Below are 20,641 nucleotides of genomic sequence, written 5' to 3'. Positions count from 1 at the left end.
GGGCGCATGAGTCATCTGCCTCACTGCACGTTGGCATCTGCTACCGTAAGAATCTGGTCGCGTCCAACGCCTGGACCTGGCTGCTTAGTCACTCTCTGCAACATGCCAAGTGAGCAGCTAATGGACACAAACCCACAGCTGAGATAGCGTAGGTGTCACGGATGGATTTAGTCTTGGAGAGAGTTAGGATGAGCACTCGCAGTGATACCTGGCTTTGGCTGTATTGTTTAAAGTAGGCTTTGATTAGAGCAAAGGATTTATGACTCTTGGCGCACACTCTTGCCTGATGGAGAATGTGGTCCTGCAAAAGGGGTGCGCAGCAGCAACCGGAGACGGCGGCTGCTGTGTTCCCTGCTGTAGCAGGATGACAGACAGGCTAATCGGGGTGCTATGGACGGTTTCACACTCTGGATGTAATTGGAGGCCGTTCTAGAAGAACACCTCGCTCCACAACCACCCATCACTCGCCTCAGCTGGCCTCTACCCAATATTACTTCCCTTCCTTTTCACACAGACACACGTTCTCCTCCCTGCAGACTCCTCTCCGTCTTCATTTATTCCTGTGACACTGTTTCTTCAGAGGTGTCAGATCACTCAACTCCAAGATTCAGGCTTCAAATATTATGTGGCACAGAAACCTTGCAGGGCCAGATCCTGCTGAGTGAAGACGTGAGGACAAATGGAGTTGTGACTTATGGCTGGAGAGAAATCTTTTAGTTAAAGTAATAAATCAGACATGGGTCATCAGGCCGTCCTGCTGAGACTCTTAGAGTGAACATTGATCCTGTGTGCTGCGCTCATCTGACGTTTACTTATATCTGGTCTCAGAAATGATGGTTTTCAGCCTCCACACTGTATTTTAATGGCGATAGAAGTAGATCAAGGCTCACACCTTGCCTTACCTGGTTAAAGCCTGATGTTTCTGACGGATGTTGCAGTTCTTGGAAAGCTAATCATTTAGTATGAGTTTTGTGAATATGGATTATAGTTAACACCGCAGAAAAAATATCAATATTAGGGATGGCCAATTCAAGACAAAATACTGTTACGGTAGTCAGTCGCATCTATTCTACCATATGGCTAGCTCACTGCATTGCAATATATATTCTTCTTATTCTTCTAAATTTATAGCGATATAAATTAATACAGAAGTTAGCACCAGGTTAATGCAGTGTGCTTTAATCAACTTAAAGTTCAAAAGTTCCATCAGACAATCACAATATTATGGATTTGGGGTTTCAGATCTGTTTTTTGGGGGTCCAGACCAAGCGGCAACCTCCGGTCTAAAAATATGAGTCCAATGTGGAAGTGTTAAAAACTGCAGTTCATCGAGGATCCCCTTGAGGCTGGCTCCGGAAGTACCGGAAACCACACACACACTAATTCAAAAAAGACGATCTTTACAGCAGAAATAAACATGTTTACAGCCTGGTACAAAAGACGAGTGTAGTCTGGATAGCTCATTTCTCAATCGGCACACACTGTATGGGGGATGAATTTTTTTCTAACGTGGCAATTTTGAAGATATTGAGATTATGAGTTTTCCAATGAGAGGCACAGCTGACTTGATTGACAGGCAGGAACACTGTAGCTGTTGACCAGGAGGCTCAAAGCCCGCCTCTTTACGTCACAATCGCTCCACAGCAGCAATATGGCTGACACCGCCGATTGGCCTCAAAACAGCGCTTCAGAAACAGATGGGTGACGTCACGGATACTACGTTCATATTTTATACAGTCTATGGTCCAGACGTCTGACAGTGGGTTTTGGAGAAGTAGAGACAATAATAACACACAACACATCACTGTGCTGTAGGTGTAGACAATAAAAGTTAACACTCCACGGACACCCGCCCTGTTTGCTTGACAGTAACGCAAACCAGCACCAGGGCAATGTGCTGCAGGTAGCGGGCACTGGCAACGTTGGTCTTGATGTTAATGCTGGGGAGTTGTTGTGACGCAACAGCGTTGTGTATATGTTTACATTTTACGGCCAGCTTAGTCTCTGCAATGTTCAAGTTTCCGAATTTCACAGCACTATACCCATATTTTCAGCAACAATTGCATTTTCTTCTTTTGATTTTATAGTGGTTAGTATCATTCTTCTCAAGTGGCAACCTCCAGCATTAATAAACCTTGCAGCATTAATAAACATGTTTACAGCCTGGTTAAAAAAAAAGCTTGGCTCTACGTAGCTAATCTCTCTATCGGCACACACTGTACGTGGGGTGAATTTTTTTCTAATGCGATGGGTCAGAAGATATTAAGATTACAGGTTTTTGCCCAAATAATGACTGACTTGACTCCCGGACGGGAACACATAGCTTTTGGCTAGAAGGCTCAAAGCCGCCTCTTTACATCACACTCTGCCTGGTTGAATTCTGCATTTCCAATATGGCTCCCGCCAACAATTGGCTTCAAAACAGCGCTCAGGAACAGATGGGTGACGTCACGGATATTACGTCCCTTATTTATACAGTCTATGGTTCTTCTTTTATTTAATGCGGTTTGCAAAAAACGTTCAGAGGCACTACAGCCACTGGCGGCGGGAGCACAAAAATAAAACCAAGCACCGATAAAAAAGGGTCGAAAATTGTATTTTTTAGATGAGATAATTCAATCCTATTCTATTCCCATTAACTCAACGATTTTTAAAACATTCGTGAAGATTCAAGTATTTTTAATTTATGACCGATACATAGTTAATATATGTATCTATATTACGACACCAGTTTTAGTTATGCTGGTTTCCTCTCTGCAGAGTTAGCAGTGTTTCTTTTCCCTCAACATAATTAAGCTCCTGATCTTACAGAGGAAACTTGGAGCAGCAAACCTCTGATTAAAACTCGGTGACAGTCCTCTCATCCAGCTTCCCCTGGATCAATACTCGTACACAACTTCTCTATTTGTGTGCAGAGCCTTCTCTGTGATATTCAGATCCCTTTTGTGTTTCTCTAACCCCGTTGGATTGGCGCCTGAGAGAAGAATATCCACTGCTGGCTTTAGAAACAAGGTGCTATCAAAAGAGGAGGAGGAGGAGGAGGAGGAAGCGTGGAGGGAGGAGGATTGAAGGGATGAAATGAAAAAGATGATTTAATTTTCATTGCGACACAGTAATATTTAAAGCCCCGGCTTGTGAAAATCATAAGCCTCTGTGAAAAAAAAAGAGAGAACGAAGAAAGCGGGCCTGCAGCTGTTTTACAACCAGTTTCATCAGAGAACAGAAGGATAGAGGAGGAAGGAAGGTGGATGAGCAGCACCGTCCTTCATCTTCATCCTCTGATTCAACTTTGCTCTTACTTGCTTTTAGGGTTGGCTTTAAGCTGCTATTATTGTCTTTACCTGTTTCATGTTTCATACCTGGTGCCCTCAGGGACCAAATCCTAAAGTGGCATTTTCACTCTTCTTCCATTTGTACTTTAGTTTGTCTTTCTTTTTGTTGTGTTGTTCTCTTTGAATGAGACTTCCTCTCTCTTTCTTGTGCCAAATGGTTTGAGCAGCTTTGCCATATTGCCTGAAATTCAAGTTTAAGCCCATTAGACAGAACACTAATAAATACATAGTAAACAGCTGTGTCGTGCATGTGTGTCACACCTTATTTTGAAATATCTGGGTTGCTGAATATTCAGCTCCCACACTCAGACTGCTCCCTGCTGAGTTTGGATCAGTGAATTCATGTGTCTGCATTTTTTTTCTCTGTGGTGTTCAACGTTTCTCTCAAACACTCTGAATCAGTAATGACAAATGCATACTTGATTGAATAAGAATCCTTTTATTAGACTAGAGTCTGCATCTATCCTGTCCTGTCTCTGAGAAATATTTACAACAAACCACTCCCAATAAACTGGATCGTTGCTGCTGCTCATTCTGACCTTATTAAACAGATTGGATAGTGGCCAGACAGAATCGATCACCAATAAAGACTGTCTCATTGTCGCTGTGATTGTGAACACACAGCTTCTAGAAAAACATTACTAAAGTAATCTCAAGCATGTTTTCACTTATTAGGATTGCAACTTGGGCTGCACGGTGGTGCAGTGGGTTGCGCCGTTGCCTCACAGCTAGAAGGTTCCTAGTTCAAATCCCCAGCCGGGCAGGTGCCTTTCTGTGTGGAGTTTGCATGTTCTCCCCGTGCATGCGTGGGTTCTCTCCGGGTACTCCGGCTTCCTCCCACAGTCCAATAACATGCTCACCAGGTTGATCGATCACTCTAAATTGCCCGTAGGTGTGAGTGTGTGCATGAATGGTTGTCTGTCTCTCTGTGTTAGCCCTGTGATAGGTTGGCGACCTGTCCAGGGTGTACCCTGCCTTCCGCCCGATGCCGGCTGGGATAGGCTCCAGCCCCCTGTGACCCCTAACGGGATAAGCGGTCAAGATAATCGATGGATGGATGGATTGCAACTTTACATTGATGAGTCTACCAGATACATTTCAGAATAATCCATCAGCCAATGGTTTCTTCTTCAGAACACTTGTTTATTCAATATGGAGTGACTCAGTGTTGCATGTATACTTACATTAATACATGGCTCACAAATAACGCATGTTGAAAGTGATGTGGATTATGAGCTTAACAGAAGCTAGCTTAAGTACATAAAAAGCATGGAGACTGATAAAGTCAGTGTTTCCTGCAGAATGACGCTGTAGCTGTGGCAGGGGAGGTGAAAACAGCGAGGGGGGGTTGTCCACTAAAAATGCTGGGAATACATCACCCTATTAAATTAAGTGACATCATTTATCTATAATCAGATTAGTTTGTATATCAACTGTGTGGTGGAATTCATCAATAAACTGGACACTGGACACAGAAGACTCAGGAGACTCTGACGGCTTACGTTGAAATGGTTTATGTAGAACTTAGCCAAGGAGAAAAGGACAAATAAATAACTAAATAGATAACGTAGAACAAAAAACAAATGAAGTCAGAAGTAATTTGCACATTCAACAATGAGATAATAACCATGAGAAGAAAGAGAAAAATAAATGAAAATACATTAAGACAAACAAACAAATAGACAAACAAAAACCCTGATGACCAGTCCCTCCCACCCCAAGACAAGGTCCATAATGCAAAGAAAGGGTTAATTTAGAAAAAAAAAAGGAGTAAGATACAATCCAAACAAGTCCAGCAGTGTGTCAACATGTGATAGTGTAAATAACAACTTGTGTTTGGAATGTTTTACTCTGTATCTAGTTATCAAAACAGGTGAACCGCATGAGAACAAGAGTTGTTCGTGAGTTTTTCCCCCAAAAAACAAATACAAATTGCTTCCGCAGCAATCGGCTGCACACACCTTTAAAACAGCGTTGTGAGAAGGTACATATTTAACAATAGATGCTGCACTTTAATCATGTCGTATTAACAGGAGGGACGCACTGATGGACCTCTGATCAGTTGCAGAGCATGCATCAGGCTCTGCAGATTATCACATGGAGGGGCAGATGGCTAAAAGAGATCGTCTAAATCATTGATCACGGTTGGCAGTCTTATATGAATAAAAAACAAACGGCATTATTTAAAAAAAATAATTGCAATCACAGCTAGAGCTGCTTCCAGACAGGCTCTAATGTCAAAACCGGGTGCATGCATATTCAACCATTCAAACCAGCCACTGTCAGTTCAGTCGGAGTTCAAAGTGTTTCAGGCTATAAGCAGTTAATTTTGCCTCAAGCTGTCTGAAGAGGTCTGGTTTACTTTTGTCTATATTCTAACTGTAGTCTTCAGCTCCTCATCTGATGATGATGTTGTTGATTTTTTACCTCACTTGAGACAGTTCATTTTGATTTCACGCAGCTGCCTCTGGATCCTCAAAAGACCCTGCACAAATATTCTCAAATATGTGTGAGTTCTCTCCAAAGAGAGCCTCTGTCATCTGGGTTACATTGGATGGACTGCAGAATCAAGTGGATGCATATTTACAAAACATGTGACCTAACATGTGGACAAATTATGCTGCAAATATGTGCCACATGGCATATTTTAAAGATTTGAAAAGGAGAAAGCATTTGTAAAGACTCAGAGGTCAATAGAAACCAGAATTGTTCATTTTCTGTTTTAGTGTCAGCATCTGAAGAATTTAAAGTGAGGCCTGTTAGTCATTTAACAAACGGTTGGTTTGCAGCAAATGTCTTATCTCAGTCCAGTTCTTTGCTTTTTGTAAAAGAGACTGATTCTAGTCCAAACTTTTCGACTGTAAGACTGTGCATCTTTGACTTGGAGTTGTATTATTGAGACTTTAACCTTTAAAACTGTTTGACAATCATTTCTGTCATCAAATCAAAGTATTGGTGGGGAATGGTTTACAAAGCCAGAAGAGAAGAAACTCACTTGATGTTGCACCAGCATTGCCAGAAAAGTGAAGATGCAAACAGACATTTGCTGTGGATATTTAGGCTGTGGATGTTTAGTCTGTGGATATTAAGTCTGTGGATGTTTAGTCTGTGGATATTTAGTATGTGGATATTAAGTCTGTGGATATTTAGTATGTGGATCATAGAAGGTTAGCAAGTTGAACCAGCTGCAAACTGACACTTGCGCCAGGACGAGGTTTGGATTGATGCTCTGTTTCCTCTGGTGCTGAACACAGTACAACATCCTCATAGATAGATGGCCGGCAGATGCTGGATATATATTGATGAAAGGAAAGCAGCTGAGAACTACAAAGATGAAAGATGCAGAGATAAGCCTGCAGAGATGAAGTGATAACAAGTTGAAGTGGATGCATTTGTGCAGAGATCTTCTGCTAAGCGCAGCTCTTGCTCTGTAGCTTGTTTCAGTGTGAGACTGATTCTCTGCGGTGTTCACCTGGTCCTCCCACTCATCATTAAACCTATGAATAGCTGTCGTCGGCTCTGTCTAACAGAGTGTGGAGTTTTCCCTGGACTCCTATATATGCATTATTAATTATCTGCTACAGGGCCGAGACACGTAGAGGGAGAGGGAACATCAGATATATCTGGGCTGTTCTTGCAATCAGATCTGTGCTGTTATGCTAACAATGTTTGTTGTTAAAATATGATATGAGAACTCAGCATGAGTGAGAGCTGTATTTCAGGCTTGTTTTATACATTATTAGCTGCTGAATTCCTGCATCTCAACTTTTTTCCATTTTATGTCACACACATTTGACTGCAGCGGTTGCGGAGCTGTGACTGAAGCATTTGGCAGCAACATTGATACTTCTGCTGTGGTTTCTTTTCCTCCCAACAAATGCATTTAAATCTCCTCTTCTTACAAGACTTATTTTTGTCTTCCTTTGAAACAACAAATGCCTTCTAAAATCTTGGCTAATTCCCCACGCTTAGTCATCGACAATCTGTGCCAAGAGAAGATCTGTTCCAATCAATCGCCCCCCTCCTCCTTCCTCCACAACCTGTCAGACCCGCCTTTACCTAACAAGATGGGAATGATGGGATCTGCCATCTGTGTAAATTGCTCCATAATCTCATCTGACTGGCTGCTTCCAATGAGGCAGACAGCTTGTGGCCCCGCTTTACTCTTTCTGTTTTCCCAGACATTATCGGCTCACCTGCCAGACAGGACTGAGGGCGCTTCGATCGCACGTAAGACATATTAGGGGGGAAAGTGGCAGGTTGAACCATGATGATAATTATCTCCATCTATCCCAGGTTGTTGTCATTATTGAAGGGCATACATTTTCATTTAGACAAGAGATTGTAAACAGGCCACATGTGGCTGCAGCTTGTTTATTGTAAACTCAAGTTTAGAAGAACAGCTTGTTTTCCAGCTTTAGTTTATGAAGTTCAAAGAGTGAGAAATCACTTCCTCTGAGCTGAGCTCTGCACTTTATGTCTCTTTTCCCAAAAAAAGTGCCAATTGTGGAGTTTTTAGTGGCAACATTTTCCTCTTAAATTGTGTTATTGTGGTCTCAAGATTCATACACGAAACCTCTTACCCACTTTAAAGTGGCTGCACAGTGTCGTCTGTCAACGCTTACAAGGGCGAGTTTTGTCTCTGCTGCATGTCTGAGGAATGCTTTGTCGGCATTTTCTGACAGAAACACGCTTGTTTCCATACACTTCTTCTTCAGGGGGGAAAAAAGTCATTTTCTAGAGCAGCATGACCTTTACATGGATTGTTTGTGCTGAATTTAAAGTCCAGATGCAGCAGAAACAGGTGCCGTAATGTGCACCTGGCAGTGCATGGGGAAATCCAGTTTTTATCCTTAACTGCCCTCCAGCCCTTCGCCCCCCCCCCCCCCCACCACTGCCTGTGTTTTTCTCACCTTTCTTTCTCCCCTCTTTGTCTTCCAGTAAAAGCAGAGCTAGCGTGAAAGACATAATAATGAAACCCTCTTCAGCTCGTGTTTATGCAGCCTCACAACACTGCAGTGCCTGGTTCAGGACAGGAAATATCACGTCACTCTGAAACTTATTATTTACGAGAACCTGCAATGTAGCCAGACATTTTATTTTCCCCTCTTCACCTCTCTTTGTGCATCTGTGAATTTGAATTCTAATAGTGGAGCCTTTCTGCTGCTGATCCACTGGGATACATTGTTTGGGTCCATTTGTCACATTTTCAGTCAGACTTGCTCCTGTCATGATAAATCGAGACGAAAAAGACAAAAAGAATTCCAAGGTTTTCCCAATAGAGACATTCTGTAAGATTTGTGACACTTTAAAGCCTGTGGTTTGGTGTATTTGCAGTCACTGTCCTGTCTTTTGGAGAAGTGACATTTGGACAGCAGCGGAAAAGAGTGTAATCATGTCTCTACCCTGGTTGTTAAACCACATTAATAGTAATCACCTAAAACCCTTAAGCTATCATGTGACAACTGTGTGGCAACTGGGAGCGAAGACAGGGCTTCTGGTTTTGCAACAGTTGACAATTGAAAGATTTTGAGCCATGACTCCCTTTTCCATGAGTTGCCTTTGTTTACAGTCTGGGTAGCAACTTGAAAAGTGAGTTGGTGTTGAGATAGAAGATGTAAGAATGGACTTTCAGCTACACATTCATGCTGTTTAAAGACACCAATTGAAGATGAATTAATGTGAGTTCTGTAATTTCATGATGACGAACACATCATGAATACGAAAGAGTGGAAACTGTCCAAAGTAAAACTTTTCAATCACAGGTTGCCTGGCCTTGAGGCATGCCTTGCTGTTTTACCTAAAAAGCCTTGAACTGGGTTGCTAAGACTCATCAGGAAATGTTCCAACCAAGGATGTTTTGAAGCGTCTAATTACCAAGTCATTGGAATGGAAATAAAAATTTGGACTAATCTAAAAGTAGGAAAACACTCAGTTGACAGACACAATGAAGCATGTACAACACAGCTAAACATGGGAATACATAACGTGATTGGTGTAGATCTAGCTGTTTTTAGCTGTTAGCAGAAGCCCCAGAAAGTGGGGATTTCCACATGGCAAGTTTATTCTACATAGGCAAAGGAACATAGACATAACCTGCATCAACTCAGTACTACTGATGTGAATCCTCACTCGGTTGAAACGTACAAAATGAAGTCTCTTAGGGTAACAGCTTATCTCTAGCAAGAACAAAACAAAGAGGAAGTGCCACTCTGTGGCACTATTTGGTATTGCAGTAATGTTACAAGCTCTGGACTTTGTTACAGATGTTGAACTGGTTTGCAGAGTGTGGAAAATTTTAGGCATGCTACGAAGTGCATCTGTCATCTGTGCTTGTTTATATCTAGGTAGTAGAGCTTTATAGAACAGTAGCAGTAGTAGTAGTAGTAGTAGTTGCTCTGGCCAGTAGCGGGCGGCTGCATTACAGCCCTACACAACATTTGACTGACATTTCAGGCTCACAAAAAAAGTTTGTTTAACTGATGAGGAATTCTGGTGTCAGCTAGCAAGGGCGACAAAGTTATGTTGACTGAAAGCACACATCTCTAATTTCAAAGAGTGATGAATCAGCTGGGAATGCCATGTCTCATGCAAGCGGCAACCTCCAGTCTCAAACTATGAAGCCCATGCGGAAGTGTTATAAACTGCAATTCATCGAGAATCCACTTGAGGCTGGCTGCAGAAACACCGGAAATCACATAGACACCAATTCAAAAAAGACAATCTTTGCAGCATTAATAAACATGTTTACAGCCTGGGTCAAAAAACAGCTTGGCTCTACATAGCTAATTTCCCTATCGGCACACACTGCACTGGGGGTGAATTTTTTTCTAACGCGATGGTCCAGAAGATATTAAGGTTACAAGTTTTGCCCAAATAAAGAATTGGCTGACTTGTTGGCTAGGAGGCTCAAACTCCGCCTCTTTACGTCACACTCTGCCTGGTTGAGTTCCGCATTTCCAATATGACAGCCGCCGTCGATTGGTTTCAAAACAGCGCTCAGGAACAGATGGGTGACGTCAAGGATATTACGTCCATTATTTATACAATCTATGGTCTCATGTCAAGCAGACTTCTTTTATCTGTGCAGTCTCCCCCTGCTGGTCATTGGAAAGATTACATCTTAAACACACTGACGTGTTCTTAAAAGAAGAGGCTGTGTATGCCTCTTAAATTAAATTCCAGTTACCAGCTAATCACAGGTGGAACTCCTAATGCGTCTGGTTTACTGCATATTAAATTTCCTCCAGTCATTTTATTTGGTTGAATTTGTATCTCTTGAGTACAATATTCCCTGAGACAGGTCTTGCATTTTTCCGCTCATCTTGTTGTTCTAAATCCCTGTAAGATGATAGCTGATGGGATTCCTGATCGGCTTAATGTGTCTGACTCTTAAGTGCCTGGCAGGTAGTGTAAAGTGGGTTTATTAGAGGTTTTTCTTTTAATAAACAGCTTCCTGCTGTGAGGGGAAGTAGCTCGGTTAAGCATTTAGACTACACTGAAATAGAAGCGTTTTGACAAGTGTTGATTCTCAAAAAAAATAAAAACCCTTGACTTAATGAGATACTGTGAACTCGTGGTGAACCGGTCTTATATAGTTGCAACTTGCATTGGGTGATCTCTGGGTCAGAGGGCGTCTTAAATTACTTGAATCTCAAAGGCAGGAGGATACACAAAACAAAGCGTGGAGGCCAGAGGTTGAGGCCAACTCTCACCATGCCCCCTCCTTACAGATTGATAATGTTTGATATCAGCCAGAGTAGAGCAAGATTAGATTGTTTGAGCACATTTTTGGAATTTCTGTAACCCTGCGCCTCGTCCCCGTTGTCGTCTTCCTCCCTCAACCTCTCCTCCTCCTCAGACTGCTGAATGAGAGCCTTCATGAAGCATCAATGTTGCACTTGTGTGTCAAACTATCAGGAAAAATGTCTCAGCTGGAGCAGAAAGTCCACCCAAACAATTGCACTTCACTCTATTAAGTTACCTTTTTCTAAAGAAGAGCTTATGTGAAGATTTGTTTTTGGATGTATAGTATTGATGTGTAGTGTAAAGCCTGCAGGATGCTTCTGTGTTTGTGTACCTCTCTGTTCCTGCCGTCACACTGAGCCTGTTTGAAAGCTCTGAAAGCATTTTAAATGGACCACACACCTTCACAATCACTTAATGAAAGCGCATCCGTTTTATCTGTCTCTTTTTTTTTCACTCTCTGCAGCTGCCAGCAGAGGTAAAAAGCTGCACAACAGACTCCTCTCTCACCGTGTTTCATATTCCTGTCTTAAATCACTATGCTAATGCAGGTTCTCTTCTGATAAGTCGGCCCTGAATCTCCCTGTCAGCCTGACTTTGTTCCTGTTTCCTCTGATAATCCACTCTCGACTAAAAGGATCTGAAGACTGAATTAGGATAATTAGAAAAGCAGAAGTGCACCATTTATTCAAATGTTCTTGAGTGCTGCAGTGGTGACATAACTGCAACCCCCCAGCCCTCCAAACCTGGCACTGCAAAACAGCAGCGTGCATCCAAGTCTTTATAGAGAGAGAAGAGGCAGAAGCACCAGCAGCTGCAAACTCAGTTTTTATACAGCAGCAACCTAGATCTCCTCCTTGTCATCCTTCATTGATTTTGCAATTGAGCAGCATCCAAGCAGAACCATACAAGCCGTACACCTCAGTCTGCCGCTGATAGCCAATCTCTATTACCCACCTAGCCCAAGGCTTCGGTTCGAGGGGCAAACCCTCTCAGGGGAAGCAGAAAGAGGGAGAGAGCTCCGACTGGCGGATCGGAGCGATGATGGATTTATGAGCTGCTTAGAGAAAAAGGATCATCTTCTCTCCCCACACACTTTTTATTATCCCATCAGATCTGACGCGATGGCAATAATACATGACGGCCTGTCACATTCTGAAGATCTGCCGGCGAATATGAATGATGATTTCAAATGCTTGCGTCTAATCAGCCGCGAAATTGCTTCGGTAAATATGTTGGACTACAGGCGCTCTGTCTTCCCTCTGTCCCTCACTCTGAATGAAACTCACAGTAATAGGCTTGTAGTTGTCACAATGTTTAAGACCCGTGTTGGCTTCACGGCTCATAATTAGCTTTTAATGCACAGAGACGGCTTGAGGGGGGGGGGGAACTGACGGAAATGTGGAATGAAAAGAAGCCTGCTGTGTGGCCATAGTGATTCAGGCTTTTGTTCTCTAATTAAATGACCTCTGAAGGGAGCGCTAAGCTTAAGTTTGTGTGTGTGTGGCGCCCTCTGATATGGAGGTTTGTGCCAAGTGCATTCACTCTCCCAATGAATAGGGCGTCGACTACAAAGCCTAAGGAGCCCTCTCCGTGCCCGCTTCGCCTCCTTGTTGCTTGTTGGAGATTTGCCACAAAACACCATGTCTTTAACAAGTGGTTTCTGGGCCTCTTTGGATAGTTCAGGACGTGAAGTTGGGAACACAGTAGCCCTCGGTCTCTCTCTCTCTCTCTCTCTCTCCTCTCTCTCTCTCTCTCTCTCTCTCTCTCTCTCTCTCCTCTCTCTCTCTCTCCTCTCTCTCTCTCTCTCTCTCTCTCTCTCTCTCTCTCTCTCTCTCTCTCTCTCTCTCTTACCTCCTCTGCGGAAAAATAAGCTGAGAGACTGGCAGCCTTACTGGCAACCTTGAGCTGCACAGAAGCTTAATCTTCTTTGTTTAAGCCAAAGTAAAGGTAAAAAGAAGCTCACATTATGAGGCATGTTGTCTTGGTTGGTTCTAAGGTTGCAGTAATTCAAAATATGAACAAGAATAATGTATACAAATATAGGAGTGTGAATGTGCAGCAACAAAGACTTACATAGAAGCCATTCAATTCAACTTTATACTTCTAAGGGATCTCATTTATGCAACAGCTTCCTGAGTTTTCTGTCAGCACAAAGATGTGTTTGGAATCGAATCGCAGCTTTAAAACAACATATTTAAGTATTATATATCTTTCAGAAACAATGTGTGGATAATCCTCAGACCCCGCTGTCGACAGTTTTCCCTCCAAGTACTCTTCAGAGGAAAGCAGTTTCAGTGAAAACAGTTGACAGTGAAGTCTGTGGATTATCCAGGAACACTGTCTTCTAAAACCACATTCTTTTCTTGCTATTCTGTTTTTAAGAACTGCTCTCAGAAGAAACACAATCCCTGTTACATCTTAGGTAACAAATGTGAGGTATGAATCCATGGGACACATATCTCAGAAACCTTGGCAAACCACTAGAGATCACTGAGAAAGTACTGCATGTTTTATTTTATTTAGTTCAACAATCTCTTGAACACTTGGACTTGAAAAAGTAGTGCCATTAAATATTTATGACTGGTTTAGAAACAATCAAAGTCAAACCTTTTCATCGTTTTTATTTACGGCTGGTGCTTCACTGTATGCAGTTTTAGTTGGCTGGTTCCACTAAAGCTGATGGTACTAAATTTCCTTTTTCCATAATTGGTCTATGAGGAGAGTTAGCTTGTTTTGAATGAGTGGTTCTTGAAATTTTCTAGATTTAAGTCCAAACTTTACTCATTTTTAGCTCCATTTTGGTCTCTAACCAACTCTTGAGATAAGTGACTCTTCAGCTGCCAAATTCTTTGTGATACTCCATATAGGTTCTTGTCTCACCTGTCTGTTGTAACACACTGACCTGGGGGGCTGTACAGTGGGTTTATCCCAGCTTAACAAGCCTGAAGTCAGGTCTGTGCTTCTGCAGATGCAAACAACACTGATGAGCTGAAAGTAAGCTCGTACAGTGTGAGAAAAAGATGTGATACGTTTAGGGCTCGATAGCTCAATAACGATAATTATTGTGATATAATTTTCTCAATAGAAATATAACAAATTTTCGATAACGACTCAATATAAATAAACCTGTAATAACATCCCTCAACCGCTGGAAAGGGAAGTGTTAAAAGCTGCAGTTCATCAAGGATCCACTTGAGGCTGGCCCTGGAAGTACCAGAAGTCACATACACATGAGTGGGAAAAAGCTGATCTTTACAGCAGAAATAAACATGTTTACAGCCTGGTACAAAAGACAAGTGTAGTTTGGATAGCTCATTTCTCCATCGGCACACACTGTAGGGGGCATGAATTTTTTTCTAACGCGGCAATTTTGAAGATATTGAGATTACGAGTTTTCCAATGAGAGGCACAGCTGCCTGCGGGAACACTGTAGCTGTTGGCTAGGAGGCTCAAAGCCCGCCTCTTTACGTCACACTGGCTCGACAGAAGCAATATGGCGGCCGCCCACGAATTGCCTTTAAAAAAGCTTTCAGAAACAGATGGGTGACGTCACGGATACTACCATATTTTATACAGTCTATGGTACAAGCTAACAATTTGGTTTCTTCAACTTCTACTCAGGACCAAAAATCTGCCTTTAATTTTAAAGGAAATAATTATTTGATATTTATAGTGATAATTATCGATGTGAACTGATATGAAACATTTTATTGTGATAATATATTTTTTGATATCGCCCAGCTCTAGATACGTTATCATATTGTTCTGACTGTGTCAAATTCTTCATTCTGATTGGTCAACACCCAATAACAATTGTAATGTAAGTGTTACATTCTCAAAGCAAAAGTGACACCTGGGACAACCTGATCACACAAGTCATTTCAGATGAATTCACACCAGGGTTTTAATGTTGCCGAAATAGGTTCAGGTAGGCTTACGCACCTTCTGATCCGGCTATTATTCTGTTTATTAGTGGTTCATGTAAACATAGTGTGTTTCTGCTCTTCCTCATGTTTAGTTATTACCTGTGTTACCTGCATGTCCCTCCTTCAAAATAAGCCCAAAAAGCAGGCGGGGTTCCTCTACATTGACACAAATTGATCTTAGGGGAGCTTTATAGCAAATTTAAGCTTAATTTAACTGCATCAAAATAATTTGAAAGCATGGTCACTAAAGCCAAGTTTCTATTCAATATTTAAAATGTGCACAAGCTTAGTGGGAGAATATTGCTTACATAGTTAACATAACTTTTTTAATATTGACACATGTTATTTATTGCAGACATTTTTTTGTTTTTAAGTCCGGAAAGTCAACAAGAAGATATAAGACGCTGGTGGCTGAACAGTAACACTGAGCTGAAAGGTATTGAATAGCCCTGTAGAGTTAAGGGGACATGCAGCGGAGGATGATAGTTTTCTTTGAGTTCATCAGTATGGGCATCTTTAACCGACACAAAGTCATGCAATTGAAAAAACTAAGCAGCTTCACATATAGGAGTAAACATCATTCTTTATACGTTTTAACATTCCCAAACTTGGCTAATCTAATTTATTCGTCAGGATTATGTAAGTGGGTTAATGAGATTGGATCAACAAGCAACCTCACTACTGTCATTAGATTCAGATCCAAATATTGTCTTATCCTAAGATGTGACCTGTTTTTACAGATAAAAACAAAAATCCATCTATCTTGTATTCAGCTGTTTTAACTTTGACAGAAAATGTTTCAGTATGCTTTTAGAAATTCTTCTGTAATCTTATTTCTCTTAACCCTCCTGTTATGTTCGTTTCTCAGGAGCAGCAATAATGTTCCAGGGTCAATTTGACCCGGGGTATATTCAATTATCTAAAAGTGTCAGAACCAGGGGTGCAGCTCGCTGGGCTGGAAGTGAAGCTTCCACCAAAACTCTTCCCCCTGGTGGCTGGCTGCAGTACAGGTCAAAAACTCTGTCTCTGCCATTCATTTGAATGGGGGAGCAGTCAAACTTTGAAAAATAAATACACGTTGTACGAATGTTTCTCACATCTGTATGTTGTGGTGATATGTAGTTATTATTTGACTGTTTTGTGTCCAAGGCCTCTTTTTTCTGAAAAGCTTCTTTTTCGTTAGTTATTAGAGGTTAAAAAACGGGGTTTTACTTCCGGGTTTGCTTTGACTGACAGCTGCTGTAGAGGGAAACTTCATAGGATCTCGTGACGCTACTCTGTAGGGCAGAGCTCGTTACCTTGGCAACACAGAAACTACTGTGGCAACCACAGAAATTCTCTATTATTAGATTCTGTCTGCACAATGGCTGCGCATTGTAACAGGGTTTTTTGGCTTCAAAACTGTACACCGGGAAAAGGCAGAGCAACACTGTCAATTTTGTATAGTCTGTGGTCAGAACCCCAAAAAATCCCAATAAACATTCTTTTAATATCATTATTAACTCCATTAATAACCATTTAAATAAATATCTAGTGCAATGGTTTTCTTTAATTCTCACAGATCATGGTTCATTGAGGATAACTCACTTTTAATGAAAATTCATGTTAAACCTTTTTTTAATTTTTCAACGGAAAAACCTAAATATAAATACAATAGTTTTACATGTCATAGATTTTTGTTTATTTTATTTAACATTTCGATTATTATTATTTTTTTATGTAGTGAAGTTGATAATTTAACACGAGACACCTCTTCTGTCACATGCTGCCCAGATTTTTATGCTGTATTTAGCTTGTTTGGAAGGCATATATTACCTAAGATGGAAGGAACCTCTGAATACCATTAGCCTTTCATCCACTGTGACATTACAAATGTGAAATAATTAACAATAACAACTTTTTTTTTTATATTTTTGAACATTAAAATGGGTCAATTTGACCCGCAACATACCAGGAGGGTTAAAGAAGCTGTTTGAGGAAAGTATGCTGTCAGGGCCATCAAACTGTGACACATACTTTACATTTCTCCAGACACCTGGTACCACTCAGCTGCAGCTCTTATTTATGACTTGTATTGTCACGAGTTGATCTCTATTTTCTCAGAGTCATGCTCCCTCTCTGTTTCTCTCTCCTTTCACTGTGCACTGTCTTAAAAATAATCCTACAAGGACATTTGAGCCAACGCGATAAAGTTCCAACATAGCAACTGTTATTGCTGTTGTTGTTGGCTTGTGCGTGCTTGGGACAGACGCGTGAATGAATGTGTCCATTACAGTTGTCCTGCATGCTGACAGCCCTCAGCCATTTCAGCCACCTGGCACGTCTCAGGACCGGCAGCAATAGAGAGCTTGTGGTAGCGGAGCGGCTCCAACCGTAACCAGATCCGGCCTTGATGAGTGGAACATTAACAGCTGCTCAGAAGGGTGTAAGAGAGGGGGAAGTGAGAGTATTTCTGTGTGTGTGAGTGTGTTGTTGTTGTGAGTAAGCCCACGTGTGTCCGCGGAGATAAGGGAGAGAGAGAGGCCGGCGGAATCACAGATGACATCTTAATTGGCCTCCGGTGCCAGATGCCAGCCTTGTAAAGCCGGGCCAGGCCAGACTAGTGTAACAGTGTCTCAGCAGCCAGGCAGAGCTTTAGGCAAAGGCTTAAGAAGGCCCACTGGATCCACTGAGTGCTCCCACGGGTATTAGGTCTTCACATGCACACACACACATACACATACACACATACACATACATATAAACACCCTTTTTCTTCTTCTCGCCCCATCCTGCTGAGCTCTCTTGAGGCATTGTCAACACCAGTCAATCTGAGACCAATTCAGACGAGGAAAAGCTCGAGGGCAACAAAGACTCCGGCTTCTTTGTGTTCAACCTTTTCACTGTGAGGCACGGAGGTCGGGCTTTTCTGAAGCTTCATGCGGCTGTTGGCATTAAAATCCCTCCCTCCAAACTCTGCCCTCCTCACTTATAGTGTATTGATGTCCCATAAATGTCCAGTTAACCATCAAGCAACTGTAGCCTTCCCGTCTTACTCCCAACCTCTAACCCTTAGTCCCTCACCTCCTCACCCTCTCGCTCTTCACCTCCTCACCCTCGTTATACGACACTGACCTCAGAAGAAAAGAATCCATGTCTAAAAGAAAAAGAAATCGCTCTCATGGATTCTGTGTCTGAAGCAGACAGAGATGTACGTGGTGGTGTGACAGTCTTACATTTTTATTTGATGGAAAGCTGGAGCAGGCAGAGACTTCTCTTGACTCCGCAGTTTAATCAGGGAGATAAAAGAAAAGGTAGGATATTAAAGTTGAATCTGATTAGTGAACAAGAGAGGTGGTACAGCAGCGTGAAATAGGCTGCTCACAAAATGATTTACTAATATTCCTGTTTGACATTATTCTTGATCCTCGCTGTGAAGCAGGAAAGAGGTTTTTCGGTGTCTGCTCTCTAAAAGAGATCACGCTCAGATGAAATAGAAATCTTTTTTAATCAAGTTACTGATTAATTCCTCACACCGGGCTGATACTTGTGACGAGGATGGCATACTAGTTTTAAGTATTTAGTATCAGAAAGGTAGGACTCAACAGGTCTGTTCTGCTTTAACCTGTTATGAGACATGTTAATGATTGACCAGTATGTAAACTAATATCTGGAGATGTAGGAGCAGTAGAAAGCAGCGGTTTAATCTCTTTTCTGACGCCTGTTAACATCGTTGTCACGGGTCAGAAAACCAAAAGGAGGACCTAAGTGCAGACTTAGAAGATAAACAGTTTTAATGAACAAAAGACATAAACAAAAACGTACTTAACTCAAAACCCATGCAATAATAAAAGCACTGGGGACCCAGGATTCACTGGAACACTGGAGACGACTGGACATGACACATCACAAACACAAAGAACCGACCCAGAAGGGAGAAAACTGTATACACACACTGTGTAACGAGTAAGGGGACACAGGTGAGACCAACCTTGAGACCAAGGAGGGAAAACGCAGGAAGCAAAACTTAACACACAGGGAGATTCTGCAACAGCACAAGACAAAAACACAGACAAGGAATACACGAATACACAAAAAAGGAGAGCATATAACAAAAGGGAAATCAACACATGAAACAAAAGACCCTAGAAACTAAATACACCTTAACAGGGACCAGAATAACCCAAGATAACTAAAAGGAAAGAACAGACCAAAACATGACACACACTAAGGCTAAACGCCTTATTTTACAAATGTGGAAGTCAGAAGCAAGTCCTTCATTTCAGCATGGCTCAAAGATTTGGGGAATGTTTTTGCATTCGGAAAGACTGCGATACAAACTGGCTAACAGATAAAACACTTTCATGAAAATATGGAAGCCCCTTTTGGATAAATGGATGACCTCTTCAAACATACCTCCCTCTAAAGCCACCTCGCATTGCGCTAAAACCCTCCTAATGGCTACTCAGATGACACACGTTTTTAGAGCTGCCACCAACCGACATTGTAACACGCTGATGTTAACGTTTTTGTTTTGTTTTTGTTTGTTCTTGTCTTTTTTTTTCGTATTGTACGACTGTATGACTCTTATATTTGTGCTGTAAATTTCACCATCTCAACTTCTGTCAGTATTACAGCATCTTTCTTTTATTCTTATTTGCTCATTTATTTCCATTATTTCCTTAATGTTTGTCTTGTTTTTTTGTTTTATCAATGCCTACAAATCAATAAAAAGACAGTGGAAAAAAAAAAAGTAACCTGCTGTCATTTTTAACCATCTTTAAAAACACAAAATTACACATTATATGCAGGCAGCTGGTCCTTAAAATCAAACATGAACAAGATTTCATTTTCTGTTATTATTGTGGCTACAATAAGTGCTTGTCAAGTTATTTCAAGACACTGAAAGATAACAAAAGCTCCTTGGCTGAAAGAATAAGACCGTGTGGTGGTGAAGCAGCATCTTGTTTATGTGTGCTCAGAAGATTCAGAGACTGTCAGGAGGAAGGAGGGTCTTCATTGAAAGGAATCTGTCTTTAAGTCTTAAAAGCTATCAGTTGTCTTTTTGACAATAGGATCCTCAGTTATAATTTAAAGATGTTTGAATGGTGAATATATACGCTTTGTTTGTTGTTTATGTATTCTCACTGGACAAATGTACTGGAGTCTGCCTCCATGATACATGGCATGATTGATGTTTCCCATGAGTCCCTGTATCCTAGATACAAATCTATATATATATATATATGCAATCCCCCAAGCAAAGCCTTCAAAAATATAACTTGTGAAAAAAAAATTAATGAATAGCAAAGCACAAAATCCTTACCCATGTGTCTTGTTTCTGTCCTCCCCTCCAGAACGAGCCATCGCCAGACATGAGGTGCGAGAGATTGAGCAGCGGCACACGCAAGATGGCCTGCGGGAGCGGGATCCGTCGGCGTGGCTGCAGTCCGACAGCGAAGAAGACATCGTGATCATCTACAACCGAGTGCCCAAGACGGCCAGCACCTCCTTCACCAACATCGCCTATGACTTGTGTGGGAAGAACCACTACCATGTCCTGCACATCAACACCACCAAGAACAACCCGGTCATGTCCATACAAGACCAGGTCTGACACCTCTCAGATTTAACATGAATGTTTCCAGTAAATGA

At 41.7% G+C, this 20,641-nt stretch overlaps 1 protein-coding gene across 2 annotated transcripts in view; it reads left to right on the top strand.

Moving 5' to 3' along the window:
* The window catches only part of hs2st1a (heparan sulfate 2-O-sulfotransferase 1a), a 39,575-nt gene that overhangs the window by 9,145 nt on the left and 9,789 nt on the right, over positions 1-20,641 (top strand). For both annotated transcript variants that reach the window (XM_034702576.1, XM_034702575.1), the window contains one exon: positions 20,344-20,597. In XM_034702576.1, coding sequence (XP_034558467.1) covers positions 20,344-20,597 — 254 coding nt within the window. The remainder of the gene's footprint in view (positions 1-20,343; positions 20,598-20,641) is intronic.

The sequence above is a fragment of the Notolabrus celidotus genome, chromosome 15 (genome assembly GCF_009762535.1).
Source record: "Notolabrus celidotus isolate fNotCel1 chromosome 15, fNotCel1.pri, whole genome shotgun sequence".
Classification (NCBI taxonomy): Eukaryota; Metazoa; Chordata; class Actinopteri; order Labriformes; family Labridae; genus Notolabrus; species Notolabrus celidotus.
This window is presented reverse-complemented; position numbering and strand designations above follow the sequence as displayed.